The following is a 21,222-nucleotide window of genomic DNA, read 5'->3' on the forward strand; positions in this document are numbered from 1 at the left end:
CCCACCCCATGGCTGGTCAGCTAGAGGTAAGAAAGGCAATGATGCAGCGCCCACATTGTGTGAAAGGACATTTCTTCATCCCTGGTCTGACTGCTCTACTTCTAGTTGTGATTAGATCCCTCCTGCATGACGGTACTGGCCATGCCGTGTGAGGGTAAGTGCTGCTCCACAGAGCAGTTGCTGTGCACCGCACCACCAGTCTGATCAGAGGGATGTAGACAAAACAGGGAGGATACAAGCAGTTTTGTAGAACCAAAACTTAGGGCTGCTCCTTTAACCTTTGTCCCTGGCTTAGGAGGAAGAGGGGACATCATTGCCAAGAAAAAGGGATACTGCCCCTTCCTCCAGTCCCCTCCCCCTGGCAGAGATCCAGGCTGCCAACAGGTCTACACCAATGCCTGCTCAAGCAGTCCCCTCTGCTCTTATGCAGAGCTGCAGAAGGGGGAACTCTGGCGTGTTTCCTTCTATGGGATCAAATCACTTATTGGAATAGGAGTTTCCTGCCTGGGGTTGGTGTCAGTTTTCCCTGTTCTCTCCAAGACAGATGACGCGCTTGGGCCAGCACAGGGAGGACAGGTTCTTTCTGAATGTCCTTTTAAACCTCTGGGCCATCATTTCATGGAAGCAGAGGCACTGGATGTGTGGTGTACAACTGGAAATGCACCTGCTTTCCTTCACAGTCTCTATGGGATTCTTCATGGTTGTATCATTGTCCAGGGCAGCAGTTCTCAGCCCTTTCCACATGTTCCTGACTCCTTCTGACTAATGGAAACATTTTTGTCCACTCCTTCCCTGCTGGCACCTGCCTTTCAGACTTGGAGTCCTCTGCTATAGGAAGCTGTTATTGTACCCACCATCCCAGTGTCATCCCAAATACACCCCATCATTCTTTTCAGGAAGCCTTCTTTCTTAGTCATGTCCTTTGCTTCCTTGTGCAGGTTTTTGTTGTCACCTTGTCCCCCATTTCATAGGCAGGAACCCCAGGTCCTTGCACGTCCTTATCCTGAACAATTCGCTGCTTAAACAAGTTCAGAAAGTAGACTATATATTAAAATGCGTACAGGATTTCCACCTAGATCTCAACACCCCTTCTGTGCCAGGACTACAACCTAAGTTAAAGGTATCCAGTGACCTATGAGGTGCCTAAAGCCGCCATAATTATGAAGCTGAAAATCAAATCTTCACTGATGAAATATTAAGCCATTTCAATGAGTCTTAAGTAATTAACTATGAATTACTAGGGAGGCAGTTAACCTACCAGACAAAACTGCTTTGTAAAACTGTAACACTTACACAGAAACACGACAAAGAGAAGACAATTTCAGCTATCTTATTCTGTGATGCTCCATCACAACATCTCTATCAAAGGCTTGCTGAGCTCAGTATCTGTGGAAATGGGACCACATCCCCAGCTTTCAGCTCATTTCATTTGAGACTTAGAAAAAATGTGGGCTGGATGTCAGCAATCATAATTTAGGACCCAAAACATCCAGACAAAGAGTCTCCCACCTCTGCAGTGAGAATCAGCTTGAGTTACAAATGAATATTCAGGCACTTTACAGTCTCGGGTGAAAATGATGGAAAATTGAGAAATTTCCAGATAAAGGAAACGGGAGTTTCCCACTAACCAGTACTTTGGCACTGCCAACAGATTTGTCTTTCTCCTGCTATCCTGAAGAAATGACAACCTTCACCATTAATTGTTATTACTATGGAAAATAAACAGGCCAGGGTGAGTCCTTCACATGAAACAACTTCTCTAATACTGGAACCACTGTCATTCTCATTTTTAGATCAATTACCATTTTGGTGTTAATAAAATCACCTCATATATTTTAACAAATCCAACTAGGGAGACTGAACACATTCACAGAAACAAAAACCACTGCGGATATTAAAAGCACAGAAACCACACTGAAACCATAAAGGCCCTGGGCAGAAAGTGTTTGGAGGCTGGGAGAGTAGTAGGAAGAAAGATCATATGCACTACCCAGTTCCTGTATACTTTGCTATGCATGCACCTCAGGCTCCAGATACTAGTCAAACCTTTGATCTGCCCGGAGACAGCTGTTCTTATGCTATTCTCACGGCTTGTGCCATTCTGTGTATTTCATTTCACATCAATGATAAAAATAGCCTACTCAGTGAAAATGGCTGCATACCATAACTTTCTCATCTGTTTCTTCATTGGGTTTTCATACTCTAGAACAAAGGCACAAAGGCTGGGCTGGACAGCTGAAGGAAGCATTTAGGGCTCTGACACCACCTACTTCCCTTTGGATTATAAAGTTGCAGAAGTATTTCTGCTTGTCACTCTGGCTCTGTCTACATGGGGAGCTTCAGCTCCACAGAAGTTCTTTCAGACAACTCTCATTCCTGTGCAGAAGTCACTATCATCTCCTCTAAAACCCGAGTCCAGTCTCAGAGTTCTAACATTCCAGAAATACCAAGCCAGTGTACGAGGTTGATGCCCTGGCATTTCACACACCGCATCTGCGGATGTCAGAAGCAGCCAGGAACCAAGTCAAATGTAATTCTTTGCGAAGCCAATCCTGAACACCAAGTGTATGGAAACAAACCACTCCACCAACACTTACTCCTCATTTTCCCATCAGCCTTATTTAGTGATAAGACAGGGATAACTGCCCCAAATTCCTAGCTTCCAGAACTTTGCTGATTCCTGTTGGGCCACCTGCTTGCATAGAAAGAGATCCCCATTTCTTTGGCAGGAGGGAGGTAACAGGACTGCAGTGTCCAAAACCAGGATAGAGAAAGCAGTCCTTGTGAACATCTTACCCAGAGAAGGGGAAAACCCTGGTTGGAGAAGAGGGAGGAAGGCTTTACACAAGTATTTTCTGTCACTGCTTATGCTGTCTGAGTAGGCAGAAGGACAGTATTTGCAAGTACTTTCACTTGCTGCCTGTACTGGTCTCCAGAGGGTGGTTAAAGGCTCGTAGCAGCAATCTTGCTCTCATTTGTTTACCAGTCCAGTACGTACAGGCAGCAAGTGAAAGCACTTGTTGCTGCATGTCACACTACCTAAATTCATGTTCTGCAGTGGTGGGACAGACTCTACATTTTTTTTCAAAGGAATCATCTTAGTACTTTGTATCCCTCTGCTGTCCTCTATTTTTAACAGGTGTTAAAAAAAAAAAAAAGACCTTTCAAGAATTTATTACAGAAATAAAATGGGTGCGAAATTGGGTGTCAGGACTATTAATGGCTGCTGTCTGGACAGGATTAAGGTGTACAAAAAGGCAAAGTCTAGATGAAAATGCTTTTTGATGTTTAATCCCATGCAAAGGTGGAGTTTAAGTTCAACAGCTTAAAGACACGTCCATGTGGCTATCAATCAGAGACCCTAAGACGAAAGGCTCTGCCGACAGCGTATTTATGCTACAGGAGTTAAATGTACATATCAGAAGAGAGACCAGATTGTTAACAAGGGAACTGCTTTCAGGTGACCCCACAGAGCATGTTACCTTTTCTTAATAAGTTCCAGGGCTGAACCTATGAATTCATCCTTCATTTTTTGTAGCTTAGCTCCATAGCTGGATAAGTCTGTGGCTTCTAACAGCAGCGATGAACAGCAAGAGGACTGGGCTTCAGAAGCCAGCGACTGCCCTGCAAGGTGGAGGACATCATTTAATTGTCTTGTCTCTCCTTTCTGCTGCTCATCACTGAAGATCTCCTGCCCAGCTCTGTGTATTGCTACTGCCTGCAAAGGTGATCGTGGAATAGGGCTAGAGCAAATGGGGACCAGGGTTCTATCCGGGCTGGAGATCTGGAAGGTTCTGTCCTTCACCTCAAGGCTGCTCATTCTGAAACCATCCCATGTGGCTGAATATTGGGAAAAGCCAGCAGAGGTGTGGTTTTCATGGAACACATCGTCGTCATCCTCCGCTGTGACAGCAGCTTCATTCACAGCTTTGGTCCCCAGAGCTTCTGGACAGACGTTCTTATTTTTCTCCTCCTCCAGGGTCTGGTTTGCCAGCAGACCCTTATTCAAGCACTCTGTTGGCCCACTGCTGCTGGCAGATGAATTTGCCTCCTTACTTCTCATTCGCTTGAATTCTTCAAAGGTGGGTATGTAGAGCCTCCCTTTGCAGCGGCCTTTCTTGCTCTGTCCCAATGTGGCTTTGACATCTGTTTCCCCATTATATTGTTCCAGGATTTCTGCTGTTCTGCATTTGGCCATCTCATGGCTTTCCCCGGCATGCTGAAGGGGCAAATTGGGGGAGCTATTCTGCCTTCGGAGCTGAAGCCTCCTCTGAGCCTCCTGCTTGATGTCTTCTGGACTGATGATCCTGTGTGCAAAACACAGCCTCTGCCTCCCTGTGAGGCTGTGCCTGAGAGCAGTGTGTTCCACCAAAACCATGCAGCAGTTGACAGCACAACCATTCTTGTACTGCCGGCACATCTGGCATTCAAAAAACTCCCGGGCCATCAGGTCAGGCAGGGCCGCCTGTGGACGCACTGGCTTGCAGGGCTCTGCCACTTTACTGCTGTGCAGCCTCAGCTTCTCCTTCAGCTCTTTTTTGGCATCCCCATGTAGGGCTTTTTCCTCTGCAGAAGGGAAAAGCCACTGAGGCACTTTGGCAAAGGGAGGGAGGAGCACATTCTGTGCTGATCGAGATGTCTGTTTAGCATGGAGAGAAAGGTTTCTCAGAGAGTCCGATGTGCTCTGTACTGGGGCCACATCCACACAGCCTTCTGTCCACTGACTGGTGCCTCTATAGCGAAAGATGATCTCGTTATCCAGGCTCCGGCAGTGAGAATACAGCCCAGAGTCAGCAGGTGTTGCCCAGTGAAGGTTCTCCACGCTCCGATACATCCGTTTTTCCACAGGACTGGCCAAAGGTGCCTTGCCTGTGTGGCAGGAGCCTGGAGTGTGGAAGTCCCCAGAAAAAATACGAGTGTCTACGTTCTTTAGTGGATGCATACTGCTAACCGAAAAATCCTTTAAGCCATGTTGTGCATAGAGCTGATTATTTTGGCAGCTCAAGATCACCCGGCAGTGTTCCTGTCTCTCATCAACACTGATGTATGTCATAGCAAATGCACATGGAGGCTCTAAGACAGTGGCGTCTAGGGGGAGAGGAGGGAGCTGGGGTGTCGCTTAGATGCCAGTCAATGTCCACAGACCACAGACAGCAAAGTGTGCTGCTGGGTACTCACATAAGAGACCTCTCACATGGGTTGAGTCGCCATGCGTAGAAGACCTGTGAATGGAAGGAAAGATGAGTTACTGAAGCAGCCTGGTGATGACTCGCAGGATGCAATAGCAGGCCTGCTTCCAGGGAATGCAGAAGCCAAACACCAACAGCTTGGGTAGAAACAGAGCAGCATAACTAGGAGATGAGCCATGGGGCTTGGGGCAGGGAATCTTTTCCATCTCTAGCCAAGCCAACAGTGGCCTTACACCACCCATCTGAATTTTGGAGAAGTTTATCCTACCTATCCTCAGCAATTCCCTCACAGTAACACAGCTCAACTCTAGTGACGAATACTCAGAAGTGCTTGCTGCCGGCCCAGCTTACTCACACAGCAGCGCTAAGGAGATGGGAGGTTTACAAGAGATAGTGAGGTTCTTTCCCTCAAATGGGGTGCAGACAAGAGTGTGGTGGTTAAGGAGGAGGCTGGGGGTGGGAAAGGATGACGTGACAGTGTGGTTTCCTGGAAGGCTCAAGTAGCAAGGAGGAAGAAGAAGGCTGAGTGGTGGTGGTTTTGTCCCTGAGAGTCACACTGCAGCCCCTTAGTGCTCTGATTTACCCTTCACAGGGAAGATGCACACGCTTTAGTGACTGGTAGCCAAGCATTTCCAAGGCCTTTCCAGTGCAGAGACAGAGGCACCCACAGACTTTCAAAAATGCACCCTCCTGACCCCTTAGCAACAGACCCAAATGATCATCCCCCCATAACAGCTCAGTGGAGGCCCAGAAAGAGAAGGTGTGGTCTCCAAGGCTGTTCCTGTGATCTTTGTTCGGCATTGTAAGGCCCAGGGAACCTAAGTGACTAAATCACATGTTCAGAGCAATGCGGAGAATTAAATCCCAGAACTTCAGTTTGGGCCAGCAGGATGTAGGCTAAGTGTCTAGGTCATCCTTGGAAGTGGAAGGAACCTCCTTACATTGAATAGAAAGACTCCAAATTTCTCTTAAGGATTTAGACCTCATGGACTTGCCAGCAGTCACACAAGACATCAGTGTCTGCTAGAGCCCTGTCCACTCCCTCCCTTGGCAACCAGAGGCAAAGGGAACGAGTGAGTGCCATATGTAAAGGAGAACAAGATTGGGCAGGGGATATGGGGTTAGCCTGAGATTCGTAAGGGCAACATAGAGCTGGGATGGTGGGGCATTGGTCTCTAAAAACAAGCCAGGCAAGAACCAACCAGGTTAAACACCCAGGAAGAGGTCTTGGTAAAGCAAGACAGAACATGCAAGTTACAGCCCAGACTGTTTGCTTTGTAGTGCAGCTAGGTTCTCCACACACTGCCAACCATTCAGGCAGCACAGCCACCTTGACCAGGAGGGGAATGAAAAGGCTTGTTACTCCCTGAAGGATAAGACACCTCAGGCATCTAACCATGTAAGGCACCAACAGACATCTTCCATTTGAGGAGAAGTCTGAGGCAGTATATTGTCTGGAAGCCAATCTTGGTAACTCGCTGGTAGCTTGATTCACCCCTTGCTTAGAGTAGTTCAAATTAGCATACTTTCCCTGCCTTAATGAAACTATCTCTAATCTAATCCCAGAGAGGGAAGGCAGAGCTGCTGCTGTGGATCACCGCTGAATGGAGAACATTATTTCCGTCCTTCATAATTGCTAAAAATAAAAATTAAAACTAGCTCTTAAGGTGTGGCTGCTCCCCAAGGTGTCACAGGCACTTCTCACCCAGTCTTCTCATGGTGGGGCTGGAGTTCCCCCTTCTTCTCGGCTCTGGAGGAGCCCACAGGTGACAGCAGAGAAACGTGAGGATCAGGACTTTCTGTGATCATAGGTTATAACATGATCTGTCAAGAAAGAGAGAATGAGATGAAGTGAGAGCCAGTCACTGAGTAGGGAACAGGGCTCCTGGTAGTGCTGAAGGGCTCCTGTGAGAAAGTGCTGTTAATGAGAGATGCCATGGCCTGTCAGGTTGGTCTGTGATCAGGTCACAGCCACAGGACTAAAAGCCACTGTGTACTTTCTGCACTCTGCTTTCAGACCAAGTAGAAAGAGAAAACCACCCTTGCTGTAGTGAGAGCTGAGAATAAAGTGGTCCTTGCCCAAGGCAAGGAGTTATACACAGTAAGGCCTGAAGAGAAACCAAGGCCCATGTGGGGCATGTTCCTGGGCTACATGCTTGCTTGGCAAGCTCTGCGTGTGTGCGTGTCAGAGTGAGGGAGCCGGAGAAGAAAGTGCACAGGCAAGGGGAGAAGCAGTCACGAGAAGAGCAAGGAAGCAGAGGCACAGAAATGATGGGGTGGGATCTGTCTGTGGCTGCTCCCTTCACCAACAGATGGGGCAGCACTGAAAATACAACTGGCTTGTGTCCTCATGGTCTCTCTTCAGGTGGAAGTTCACTGCTGGGGCCTGTAGTGCTGACCCCTCTTTGGGCTGCAGGACAGCTGCAGTGACACCAGGCGTGGGCGGCCACAGGCCCTGCCTGCTCAGGTGTGTGGCACAAACCACGGGGGGGGGGCGTTGTGTCCCTCTGTTACACGGGGGAATGCCTCAAACCCACCGGCAGGAGAGGGTACCCCTTTGCCCTGCAGGAGAGCAAGGCCGATTTCCCCAGCGGGTGTGGAAGGTGCCAGTGCTCATGAGCACCTCCAGGCAGCAGGGACCTGCTGCTGCTTTGCCAGGGCAGGATATTCCAGAAGATGTGCGTGGGGCGGCAAAAGTTGCTTTCAGGGAAGGAGCAGCTGGGAGAAACCTCCTGCAGGCAGAGTCGGGCAGGCAGAGAGTGAAGGACAGAGAGGGGAAGCCAGAGGCAGGTTTGCAGAGCGGAGGACCCAGAGAAGACAGAGAACAGCCAGAGCTGGCTGTGAGAGACAGCAGGAGACAGAGACTTTCCAGAGGAGGCTGTGCAGAGTTTGCTGACATGTAGGCAGGCACCAAGAATTACTGGATTAAGTGGAGGAAGAGGGGAATTTTGTTTCCAAATAATTTATTTTAATCTTTGTCACCCATCAGAGCTGAGTTTTCTTTCTCTAAAAAGCGACTTTTAGCTCTAAGAAAACACTTCAGACACAGGAAGTCCCTTTGATACTTTCAGGAGAGCTCAAAGCAGAGGTGCACGTGGATGTGGTGGGCGTGCAAGGGGATTCGGTGCCCCGGCTGGAGTGAGAGGGAGCCTCAGAAATCAGTGAGCTCCGTTTTGCCTCACGCCTGCAAGGCAGCTGTGGGGATCTCATAACAGCCAGCTTGGACAGGAGCACCTTTCTTCCCTGTCACTCCATCCTTGAAAGGACCATCTCTTTCCTACTGAACTCTTCTAATCTTGCCCAATACCCCCATGTCACTACCTTGAGGGCTGTGCACAGCGTGTCAGGTAGCTAAGCTTAATTTCACTGATCACCCAGGCCAACTGCTGCCCGAGTCATGACCTGTGAAGGGGGACCAGCCGTGCTGAGGCACAGCCTGCTTCCCCCGCTGCCCAGGGATGCTTGGAGCAGGAAGAAAGCAGAGGTCTCTCTAGAACACCAGATAATTCTGACCTGGCCTGTAACCAGGAAACACTGAGCCCTTCTCCCTCCTTCCCCTGTTCTTGTGCTCCATCCCTCACAGCACACAGCAACAGCATCACAGTTTCAGCTCAGATGCCCGCGTTTGTCGGGTCAGTGACACTGCTATAATATAAAGCATGTGTCTACACATTCAGCTTTAAAGTAACATGGCCACAAGCATGTTCTAGGCACTCTGCTGGAGGAGAGCATGAGATGGAGACAGAAAAAAAACATCTGAGTTAATATGCTTATGGTTGATATGCTAAAGATGATCTTACAGCACATCCTTGTAGGCTCACTGTACATACAGAATATTTAGCTGCAGTCTTACACGGTCACCATTGAAGAAACACTGGGAACTACAGCAACATGGAAGAGTTTGTCCTCCCACCACCTCAGAGCTATAACTGCAGTCTACAGCAGGTGATCCCAGGTATGGAAACTAGCAAATGCCACAGAAGTGTGAGGCAGTGGAGAGAAGTAAATGCCAATCTCTCACATGGTGACCCAACTCAGGGTCCTAACTCACCCTCTCCTAAAGGTACAAAGCAGTCCTAATGCACCCTGTGTTCTCTTCTAAACCAAGCAGTGACTTGCCAGTTCTTTGTTGCTCCCTGGCGTACGTGAGCACCATGGGTTGATGCTGCACTCCTTCAGTTACCTACCTGGGTACTTCCAGGCAGTCCTGTTCACACTTCCCCAAAGCTAGGGCTTTATTCTAGTCCAGCAATCCTCCAGGCCAATGCTGACTTATTCCAGGCCAAATAGCAAAAAGGAGCTTAGTGTTGGCTGCCGCTGTGGAAATGGTACATCATTTCTCTTTGATCATGTTGTCTCTGCAACATTTGCCTGTTCCCTGGCTCAGGGACTGAAAAGCTCCTTGTGGTTATGAGCCTCACGCCTTAAGTAAGCATAAGACTAAAGGCATCGTGTGCTCAGCTTATTTTCTACCATGTGATTCTGTTTAATCAACTTCTCCACTACTCTGATAAGTGCTTGCTTGGAGACTTGCCACTAACCTTCATCTTCCTGCAAAATCCCCCCAAAGAACTTATTTCTTAAGGATTAAAGCTTGAAGGATAAATTATTCCTTCCCATACACATAAGAACCGTTCTGCCTGGCTGACCTTCCCAGCAAAGCACCAGACAAAGCGTCAGGAGGATGAAGCAGGCAGGCACAGGATAAGTTGTTCAGTGCTGGTGAAAAGCACTGTGGAGAGGACCAGTCATGTCCAGGGACTCCAGGGACATCAGGACAGGGGACCATAGAGCCTCACAAGGCCTGAGGAAAAGAGGCTACCAAATCTGGCAGGGCTGAGTAGGTTTGCCAGTGCTGCTTTGCAGAGTTCACTGTAGCAAGATTTGCTCGATAGACTTGTCAAACAGGGAAGATTGTTCCATGAGATGGTGGAGAGCAGCTTGCTATTGTCTGGCCTCTCCTGCCTTGATCAGAGAGATAAGTGAGTCTGGTACACTCTCCACTCTCCACATTCACAACATCTCAGTCACAAGCAAATTAACTTCTGAGTCATGGTCATCACACCAAACTGTTTCCAGGGGAGGGGAGTAACCAGAGCCACCTTACTCCATCTTGAATTAACAGATTAAACTAACCTTCAGGTCTTATTCTAATTTCTCTGCATTGGGTTTTGCAAATTGCACCACAGTACAGAGGTTGGTTTATTATGGAGTACAGTCTTCCTTTTATTTCAGAGATCTAACCAAGTAGAGAGATGCGAAAGGCACATTTCAAAGAGCTGTACAAAGGATTTTAGCAAGCTATGATACTGCTGTGAGTTTTTTGCTATCTGATACAGCAAACCTCATGGACACAGCATGATCTGTCTACTGCCGTGTCATGCACATCACTTCAGGTGCTTAGCAGAACACCAGCAATCTCAAGGGAAAGAATGCCAGATACATCTATTTTTTCAAGTTAACAAGAAAAAATAAAGGTGCCTTGGCTGTATTTGCTTTCTTAGCTGTTCACTTAACCAGAGCTGTGCTGCAGGAACTAGTTGACGCAGTAGGATGATTAGGTGACTGCAGTTATATTTCTTGGGGTTTTTTTGTCTGTTCTAGCAGCTGAAACAGGAACAGGGCTTATATAGTGTCTGTTAATTGCAGCAGGAGAGGTACAGCCACAGTAGTTATCTAAACCAATACAATTTCCTGGGTTTCTTTTCCTTCCTAGGGTAAACAGCTGAGCGTAACTTTCCTTGAGTTTACAGAACTGTCACTGCTTTCATTGTCTGCTCCATGGCACAAATCAGGTTCACTAACAAGAGGAACAACTGCCATCTTGGTTTCAAAACTAGGTAATATAGAGAGAACCATAACCTCTATAGTCTGCTCACTGTATTTATAGTCCTTGTGTTCTCAGCTTAATCATAAGCATGGACCATGTTGTCTCAGAGACAACTTAGCATGGGGAACAAAGTCTCTCTTGAACCTCCGAAGATCCAGTGCAGCCCAGGTTCTAGAGGGTTGCTGAGAGCACAGGCAATGGCATTAAATTTCTGCTGTGCAATGAGCTGCTTGCCTTGTCACATGATATTGTCTAACCATTTTCCTCTGTTCACATCTCTTCTCCTCATTCTTTTCAGGTTTTTTTTCCTGCTTCCTGAACTCTTCCTCCATCCCACTGCATTCAACACAAGTTTACACAGCCCATCTGTGGCTGCTGCTTAACAGGTACCACTTCTGAAGCATCACCACCATTACCATTGCCTCTAGAAAAAGAACTGGTCTTGGCCATGGTCAGGGCTGGCTGAGCAGAGCAGCCCAAAGGTAGACACGTGCCAGCCAGATGTGCCAGAGAAGAATCTGTCCACATTATCTGTTGATCATCATGGGAACATCCTGCTATGGTACACTCAGTTCCACCAGGGAGAGTGTAGGAATCACCATAACTTCATGTGAACCTCTATTTCGGTCAGATTGGCTCCTAAATAGTCTCAAGGCAGTGGAAAAGCTAATCTCAAAATTTTATGGAATCACTTGAAGGTCTTAAGCATTCTTGGCTCCTTTTCTGTGAGGTTTTTAAGCTGTTTAGGAACTTTGCTTTATTGACATGAAAAGTTTCACCTAATAAGCCCTACTGCTCCACACATCTGTGCACTTGGCAGCAGTACCTTTGATGAATTTTTCTGGCTGCTCTCTAAGTCTGCTCTCTTCTCCTTCTTGTGTCACAGCATGGTTTTCTCCTTGTGTTCCTCCTTCAGAAAGGTTGTGATGACATGATGCTTCCAGCCTACCTCTAAGGGCAGGCATTCCAGCACACTGATTTCAGGCATACTGTCAACGTAACCTGCATTCCCTCTTGATTCCTTGCTTTGGGAAAGAGTAACCCCTTTTGTTTCACCAATACACCACTCAATCTCTTGGACAATATTGCTCCAACAGTCCTGCTGACAATGCAGCAGTGGGAATGGAGCTTGAGAGGATCAGCATTCACCTTGCAACAAAGGAAGGATGAGTATGTTAGTTACTCTAACAAATGCTTCTGGAGACACCAGTGTGACACCCCCATCATGTGTCCCAGCTGGAGTTGCTTGGCAGCATTGGCTATGAAGCGCCCCAGGAGATGGCATCACCCATCATCTGCCAAGCTTCCAGTGAGTCAACACCCTGATTGGCCACAAAGCTCCTTTGGATGACTCCTTCTCAGGAGGAAGAAAGTCCTATTTGCAATAAAGTCCTCTCCTGGGACAGATCACCCACAGCAACTATGAACCTGCAGGGTGCATCTGATTGATAGATCCTGCACTTCTCTGTAACACCATGAGCCACTCTGCTCCCCTCTTACAGCTGGAGAAAAAGCCCATGGGGGTTATAACCAAGCCGAGCCAGTGCTTAGGCTTGAGTTAACGGATGTTCAGGACCCAGGTGGTTTCCCCTGTCCCATGTACACACCATAAACCAAGCATTCCCATGGCTTTGGGTCATGCAGAGCAGATCTTGCCCACCACCCACCTTGGTCCTGGCATACACACACAGCAAGCACTATCAGCCTCGTGAGGAACAGACATGAGCCTCCGACTCTGCTCCATACCTGGCTCCAAGCTCCCTGGCTCAGACACATGCAGTTCTCAGAGGCAAACCTGAGCCAGGAAAACCTATCCAGCCCGCCATGAGATCTGGGAAGTACAAAGCCATATTGTGAGCCTACTTTACAACCTGGCACCTCCACTCCTCCTCCAAATTCCTACTCTGCATAGATATAACATCAGTGCTAACTGCAAAAAATGGTCGCAATATGGCTACAAGTGAATTTATTATTCCTGGGGGGGCAGGCAGAAAAGGTCAAGGCTGTCACTTGAAGCTCAGCCCCAGCAAAGGGTCCAACATCAGTTATAACTTCCCAGTGCCAGCTCCAGACCATTCTCCCCTGGCTTCCAGCTGACAGAGGTGCACCCCCAGCACAACCCCGCCAACGCTCAGTTGATTGCTAGACATGCCTTTGTGAGCCAGCCCAGTACTGCCAGCCTAGAGGCCTGTCTCCAGCAGTCATCAGCGGCAGATAATTTTGGAAAGAGCAGACACAGATAGAGCATGTCTGCAGCCGGTAGCTGATGAGGTGGGGAGCTACATCTCAGATCATCTAAAACCATCTTGATACTCTGTATATGTTTTATGAAGGCAGAGGGGACAGTGCAAAAAAATCAGGGGGCATGTTGGGTTAGGTGAACATGAGAACTGAGAGAAAGAAGTAAATCACGCCAGTAGCAGGAAAAAGCTGGCCACTCCCTTCCCCTTGCAGCATGGGATGAGGATCAACAGAGCCTTCACCTAAGCGCTCAGCTGAATGTTTTCTTCCAGCGTACACTGAAGACTGGCTTTTCAACTCACAGTTTTCACTCACTCTCTGGCAAGATAGAGGTAAAAACCAAGTCACACTAAATGAAAAAAAAATCAGGCTCTTTTTTAACATCATCATTTAACACATGATTTAATCTCATGATGTGCAGGGCCTGAGTCATGGCGCTGGATTTTTTCAAGGTGGAAATACTCCTGGCTGGACTAGCAATAAATGACCAACAGGGAACACAGAAACACAGCTTTTCCCATGTCCTGTTACGTTACCTCCACCTGTGCCAGGAAGACAACAGAAAACCAGATCTATACAGTTGGATCCATCAGGGTTGCTGACGGGATTCCTAATTCCTTGTTCTAACATTACCCCAAGAGTCCCAGCCCAATCCTTAAAATGCATAGGGCAGAGGAAAGAAATCACACATTAATTCTAAGAATAAGGTGTACATCAAAAGTTTCTGCTCCCTTCCTTTTACCAGGAAGTTGTATTTTGCAGCACAGCCATAAATCTCAAATTTTGAGTGCACTAGTGGTCTACTGCATGGGTCTTTCCAACAAGGCAGTATGAACCCTGACTCTCATCTCACTAGTGGGGAAAAAAATCCCTCAACCTCACTCTATTGATTTCAGTTCATTAACTTTGCACTGAGACCTAGTCCAGCACCCCCCAAAGCCGATGGAAGGTGAAGGAGCAGAGTCCTTCCAGGCCAGCAACACACGCCTCATCGGTGAGCTCAGAGAGAGGCCTGGGGGAGGAAGGAGGTGTTCAGGAGGGTGAGGGAGATGGATGATCTCATCCTCCGCCTCATTTGGTCACATCCCAAAGCTGTCAGGCACTTTGGCATATTGCTGGCGGAGGCAGGTTCACCGTGAGGAAATCTGGATGGCAGTAGTGTCAGCAGTCCTGGCCAGGGCGTGGATGGCCACGGGCAGTCACACTTCTCATTCCTCTGAGTGTGGAGGTATTTAGCAATGCTCCTACAGAAAATCTGGGAGGACTGTACGTGTCAGCTGTCTCAGTTGAGGGATTTGTCCTCAGAAGGTCCAGCGCTGCATGTTGCCTGCTACCAGGCAGTCACAGTCCCGACAGGTGCAGCTGGTCAGGCTCTGCCTCTGCGTCAGCCCTGGGGAACATCACAAGCTTTTCCCTACCTACCTAGGAGAATTTATTTTCTTCTTTTTTTGCACATTTTCAACTCCTCAATCCCCAACTCCTCCCACGGGCCTCTCTAAACAACCCCCTCCCTTTCAGATGCTGATGTTTTTCAGCTGATTAGACTGTGGGCCAGACCATAAGCTGGGTGTAAATCAGTATAGCTTGTCAATGCTAATTTACACTGGCTGAGAATTTCCCTTCCTTCACCGTTTAGCAGAATTATATGACGTCTTTTATCTCTCCTCGCAGTTTAACCTGCTGTTCCCCTTTCCTGGCCCCCGAGCCTCCTGCTTTGCTCTGAGCTCCCTGTAGGTTTGCAGGGTAAGTTGCTTATTTGCAATGTAAAGTGTCTCTCAGTGCCACAGCCCCATGCAAACAAACCCAGAGAGGCACATTTATCCTTACTTGTGCAGCAAATCCAGCCCCCTCTTTTCCTGGCAGCAGTTTCCTACAGCACACACTGCACATAACTTGCTAAGGGAAGAAATGTGTCCCTTACTGGCAATGCAGGACCTCTCTGGGGAGGTGTAGGGGAGGGAGAACGAGAGGAGTGATCCCAGAGAGACCCTGAGCACTCGCCTTTCTCCTTGAAGCTGATGGTGATAGCTCACCACCCAGCTCAGCGCTGTGTAGACTCTGACTGTCAATAAGCAGGATACCATTAATGACTTTTTGTTGCTATGGTGATATTGATGGATAGTCCCTGGGGTTGGTGGGAATTCAGGGAAAGCTAGCAAACAAACAAAAAAAAAAGTGGGTCAAAAAAATCCCCCAGGAAAATGTGATTTTGCCTACAAGTGGGCAGTTGTGTGACATCCTAGACGAATTCAGTGGCACTTCACACTTCCTGACTCATCCTCCCTCTTACAAGAACAACATGGTGTTCTTCTGAGCCAGTGCAAACACTCCTGCTCGCAGCAGGGCTCTGGCGCATAGGCGCACTGCTGCAAGCAGATTTCATTACCAGGCGTTATTTTTGCAGCTTCACCCTGGCAATTCATTTCACGTACAGAATAAAAATCTTGGCTCCAGTGAAATCACTTGGACCTGTGCCAGTGGGCACAGAGCCAGGATTTTCCCCAGCTCTCAGGATGCCTTATCACAAGTGACAATTTCATTCAGCTGCCACGATAGCCACTGGGAACCCCCTGCCTCTCCAGAGCTGTTTCAAGTGTGGAAAAGCTGCTGTTGCACAGAGTTTTTTGCTCCATTTTCCTGAGGCTCAGCACTGTGCACTCTCCAAAGGTGGTGTCATGGGCTCTCTCACAGCTTCCTACTCTGCAATATGCAGTTTAGCGTAATCTTTTACCCTTCATCCTAGCTGAGTAATGACCGCTGGCAAGGACAGGCTGCGCTTCAGTCACAATTGGGCCCTCTCACCTTGCACAAGTGTTCTAGGGATTTGGGACACAGGAACCATCTTCCTAAAATACCAGTTCTCTCTTTGGTCTTGCTTTCTCCGGGAAAAAAATTCCTAATTCAAGTTGGTGACATATTAATGAAGAAGTGATAAAGTCCCAGCGGAACTCCCTCTTCCTCTGCACATGCTATTTATCTGAGCCCACCAAGGGGTGTACAAACTGCAAGATGCCTTGTTTTGGGAAGGATTTTAGTACGATTAGTAAATTTCAGAGTATGCTTTTTGTCCTAGCAAAGACTCTCATCTTTTCTGCTGTGTTTTATGGCTAGGAGTTGCCTTACACACATACAAACTCACTAGAGAACTTTTTACTCCAAACAGCGGTACCACTCCAGCCACGTACCACTCCATCACCTGATGGGCACTCTTACTCCAGAAAGTTGTTATTGGTTTGGATCTGTTATTACAGAAGAAGTATATCCACAGGGAAGCAGTATCTATAGCACTATCATTACGCAGACAGTTTTGCCAGTAAATGCCCCAGTGTAAATCAGATCCAATTGATGTGTCAGCTTTTCCGTCTACTTGTGTGTGCAGATCCTTTGCCTCCATGTGAACTCAGGAACTGGAGACAAAATTACCCTGCCCCTCTCTTCTCCATCTTTTGATAAACGTAGTTATAATGGATTATGGGGTCTGAAAGCACTTTACATCAGGAACAGATCCCAAGAGCAAAATTCAGTCAGTTTCTCCTACATTACATGTAGCTGTTCATCAAATTTATTGGGCAAGGTTCCTAAGCACATGGAGGCCGGACCAGCACTGACAGAGGCTCTCTCTTGTATGGCAACCCTTTGATCAGACTGTCAGCATCATTTATTTGCTTGCGTTTCATATTCTTGAATGCTCCAGTACGTTATTTTTCCCAGCTGACTATCAGAGGCAAAGGCTGCTCTTTCAAGTTGGATTTGCACCTCTTCCCTTCCTCTCCATTTCAATTAGCTATGGAAATGATTTTTAATTTTTTTTCCCTAGCTCCTTTTGCCTGCCTGTCTGTATTAGAAGCTTTAGGCACACCAATGACTGGAGAAGACTCCAGTTCGTGTCTTCCCTGTAGGAAAGGTTGTAGCTTGCAATTAGCAAGCTTAATTGCTCTGCTTGACCTGCTGCTGGCCAGGGCAGAGAGTGCAGAACCAGCTGCAGCATTTGGCCTTTCCCCCAGCTAGAAGCAAGGGGATGTGGGGGCTGTGAGTGCTACGGGTGGAAGAAAGGAGGTATCACCACGAACAGGTGGGGCCAGATAGGGGCAGGAACTGGTTTATTGCACTGGGAGACAGAGAAGGCTATAGGAACATAATAGCTTCTTGAAATTGGATCTCTGCCTGTGGGGAACTGTTGTTCTACTGCGTATGCAGCTATTATTTTTCTGCTAACGACTCTGTGACTGCAGAGACATGGCAGCTGGTGAACTGCCCAGAGCAGCTCAGGGCTGAGCAGAAGTGGCCAGTTTGGACTGGGCAGGAGCTCTGGGTTCCTCCACTCGGAGACACCAGGGTAAATGCCTTTAGGCACAAATCCCATCACACTGTGAAGAACACATATTCCAGAGGGCAACTTTCCAAGTGTGGTGTGCCCTAAACAGCTGGTCACCAAAGGTTTCTCAGAGTAGATCCCTTCTATCAAGATATTTAACTTAAAACGATATCAGATACATTCAAGATAGGAGAATCTCTCTGGGCTGTCTTTGACCCCAGCTGGGCATTAACTCCCAGGTGACCCCACAGGAATGGGATTTGGAGAGATCAGACTGGAGGCAATACAGATCCATGGGATTTCTCACCACACTCAAACCTGGCCTCACCTGCCCCCACACGCATCACATCATGCATGCCTTACTGGCAATGTTTTTAAAGTTGCCATTAAGAAACAAATTCTAAGACTGATTAATACCAATGCATATGCTCTTGGGATGCTCCTAACCACATCTATATATTTTAACTTAACAACATTGCCAAGGGACTCTTTCTTTTTGGTGCTCCACCAGTTCCTACTCTATAGTGAAAGGTGATGGAGGAGGAGGCAGGATATGCCCCTTTGTTTAGAGCCAGCTGTAAGAAAATGGTTTTGTTTGCTCAAATGCACTGGATACTTTGTACAAGTAAGCTGCATCTTCTTGCAGTGCCCGTCAGCCATTGCGCATGCAAGATTGTGAAGAAAAGTAAGAATAAACGCAGCAGTTCTGCAGCTCTTTCTAAGTGAGTGAGGGAGAAGAGGAGGACAATAAATGAGATCCCTTCTCCCTGTGCTGTGGATCTCGGATATTAGCTACATCACATAGTCCCCATGACATTAAGTGTGAAGAAGACCCACCCTGGATCCAGAGTCACAAGATACCCCATGCCCCTTCCTAGGCTACTAACTTGCTGCAGGGCCTGAAGCTGGCTGCTCCCAACCAGCTCTGGGCTCTATATTACCCTCGCAATCAGAGTTAGGTATCATTACTTTCATTCCATTCTGCAAAACATTCCAAATGTCTCATGAATGTTGCTACATTCTTGTTAATCTTTAATTTTTTTTGTAACTGGGAAAAAATAAGACACCTATCATAGTAGCTGATGAGAGCCCTTGCATGCACGTTTATATTACCAAGGCACTGCTAAGAGCTGAACCAAGAGCATCACGGCTGAGCTGCAGGCAAACAACCAGCTTTCTTCTAGTAACTTGGCTCCTGCACAGCACTGAAAGTCTGCAGCCTCCGTGGTTGTCTCAGAGTACCCACACCTACCCAAAGCTGAACACTCTACAGCAAGGAGAGACAAAACCACTCTATAGATACAACTTGGTAATACCAATCAAAAGAGAGGAAATATTGTCTATGCAGACACCCAATCACTCATGGGAAACAGATAGGAATCCTTTGTAAACACCTTTTTTAAGGAGTACTCTGAGAAGATACAGTGGGGATGCTGCGGCCAACGTGATGGTAAGAGTCTCATGCAACACAGTATCTCAGAAAAGGATTTAACCTCGACTTCATAAATACTGCCCATCAACAATTTCTGCGTGTAGCTGTAACACCTCAGAAAGTTTAATTACCACTTAAGAAATGGAAGACAAAATGAGCTACGTGACCTTTCCCACCCCAGATCCTGTAGGTCAGCATTATTTAAGACAACTGGGAGCCTGAAAAGCTAAACATTAGTGTTGGCAGATGAACAGATGGATGGATCACTGCCAGCATAATCCATCTTCCCACTTGCCTTCGTAGGACTGGGTGACATTCAAAACTAACTATTTCCCTATGCAAAGAGAAATGCACACAATGCAATGAGCAGGCTTTAAAATGGACTCATCAGCTGGCAGGACCAGTGGCAAAATGCTTTATGGCTGCTATTTAATGTTGCAGGCGAGGCTGTAAACAACAGACATCAGGCTGTGACAGAAGTGGGAAATGTAGTGACCACAGTGGATTTGCTGTAAGCCAACCCCTGAGCAAGTTGTAAAAATCTGTCAGGATGCTGTCGTTTTTCCTTTGTGTATAAATGTTCTAAATCTAATTAACCTTTTAATCAGAGCAGATAAAATTATGGTATTATCATCAAAGGGGATGCTCTATCTACAGTTTCATGAAAAATTTCCATCTCTACTCAACTTGGATTTTTTTTTTCTGCTTGGGGCTCTACAAGTAAATCCCCCAAACACTGAAAAATAGAGAAGAGTAAAGTCCATTTTGTAGGAGATTTCTTAACACGGCCAGTTACTGTGCAGACATCAGCTTGCTTGGAGGTTGCCAGATGGGACTCAGTCCAGAGCCTTCAGACGCAGCTCAAATACCTGTTGCCTGAGCACAGAGAACGCTCCTGCTCCCTGACCGGGGCAGGCCCAACAGGAGCTGTGACGCACTGCACCAGAATGAATCACATTACCCTCCCCAACAGAGAGGGCACTGAAGCCCGCAGACTCACATATCCCAGGACTTTCTGATGCTCAGCAATGATTCAAAGCTAAAAGAATTTCCTTCATCTACTAGCTATAGCAGACTTTTCTGTCAGCTATTAGACTACAACATGACTTTTCTAAATTGACACAAATAACTCTAACATGTACCCCAAAGGACAGAGATCTCTGTCTGACCGGTCTACAATATCACCCAGATCAGACTGTATGTTGTGCGTTTTTTTACAATGGATGAAGTCTTCAGGATTTTCTACATCTGCCGGCAAACATCAGTACTGTTGACAAAGTCAGTGTGCTGGTTTTGGCTGGGGTAGGGTTAATTTTCTTCATAGTAGCTAGTATGGGGCTATGTTTTGGATTTGTGCTGGAAACAGTGTTGATAACACAGGGATGTTTTCATTACTGCTGAGCAGTGCTTACACAGAGTCAAGGCCTTTTCTGCTTCTCACCCCACCCCACCAGCGAGGAGGCTGGGGGGGCACAAGAAGTTGGGAGGGGACACGGCCGGGACAGCTGACCCCAGCTGACCAGAGGGATAGTCCACACCATATGACGTCATGCTCAGCACATAAAGCTGAGGAAGAAGGAGGAAGGGGGGGATGTTCGGAGTGATGGCGTTTGTCTTCCCAAGTAACCATTACGCATGATGGAGCCCTGCGTTCCTGGAGATGGCTGAACACCTGCCTGCCGATGGGAAGGAGTGAAAGAATTCCTTGTTTTGCTTTGCTTGTGTGTGAGGCTTTCACTTTACCTATTAAACTGTCTTTATCTCAACCCACGAGTTTTCTCACTTTTACTCTTCCGATTCTCTCCCCGATCTTGCTGGGGGGGAGTGAGCGAGCGGCTGTGTGGTGCTTAGTTGCCGGCTGGGGTTAAACCATGACAGTCAGCCAGCGCAGCCAAGTGCAGAAATAACTCCAGTCAAGATCCGAACCTGGGACTCCAGGTGAATGAAGCTTCCTGACTAACCCACTGCAGCATCTGGCTTCACTGAACTTGCCTGTGTAATCTGAACCAAAAAAGCACTCATTTCCATTTACTACTGCCCATATGCCACCTCGAAGTATACTTACATATTAGCATTTATGCAACGTTCAGTACAAAATCCATATGGCTCCTTTCAGCAAGCAGCAATAGCAAGAAGGGAAAGTTGCAAAGAGAGTCTGGAGATGGTGCTGTAAAGATTTCTTTCTAAGCACCATATAACATTTGTGGCAGATGGA

The 21,222-nt window shown here is 47.3% G+C and overlaps 1 protein-coding gene across 2 annotated transcripts in view; it reads right to left on the reverse strand.

The window, feature by feature from the left end:
- Nucleotides 1-21,222, reverse strand: part of LOC143162479 (uncharacterized) — a 49,557-nt gene that overhangs the window by 9,067 nt on the left and 19,268 nt on the right. The window contains exons 2-3 of one of the 2 annotated variants that reach the window (XM_076342957.1): nucleotides 6,895-7,013; nucleotides 3,483-5,222 (exon numbers count right to left, since the gene is read on the reverse strand). In XM_076342957.1, coding sequence (XP_076199072.1) covers nucleotides 3,483-5,053 — 1,571 coding nt within the window. In that variant the 5' untranslated portion in view covers nucleotides 5,054-5,222; nucleotides 6,895-7,013. The remainder of the gene's footprint in view (nucleotides 1-3,482; nucleotides 5,223-6,894; nucleotides 7,014-21,222) is intronic. The other variant, XM_076342958.1, reaches the window with a different exon arrangement.

This window comes from Aptenodytes patagonicus, chromosome 6 (genome assembly GCF_965638725.1).
Source record: "Aptenodytes patagonicus chromosome 6, bAptPat1.pri.cur, whole genome shotgun sequence".
Lineage (NCBI taxonomy): Eukaryota > Metazoa > Chordata > Aves > Sphenisciformes > Spheniscidae > Aptenodytes > Aptenodytes patagonicus.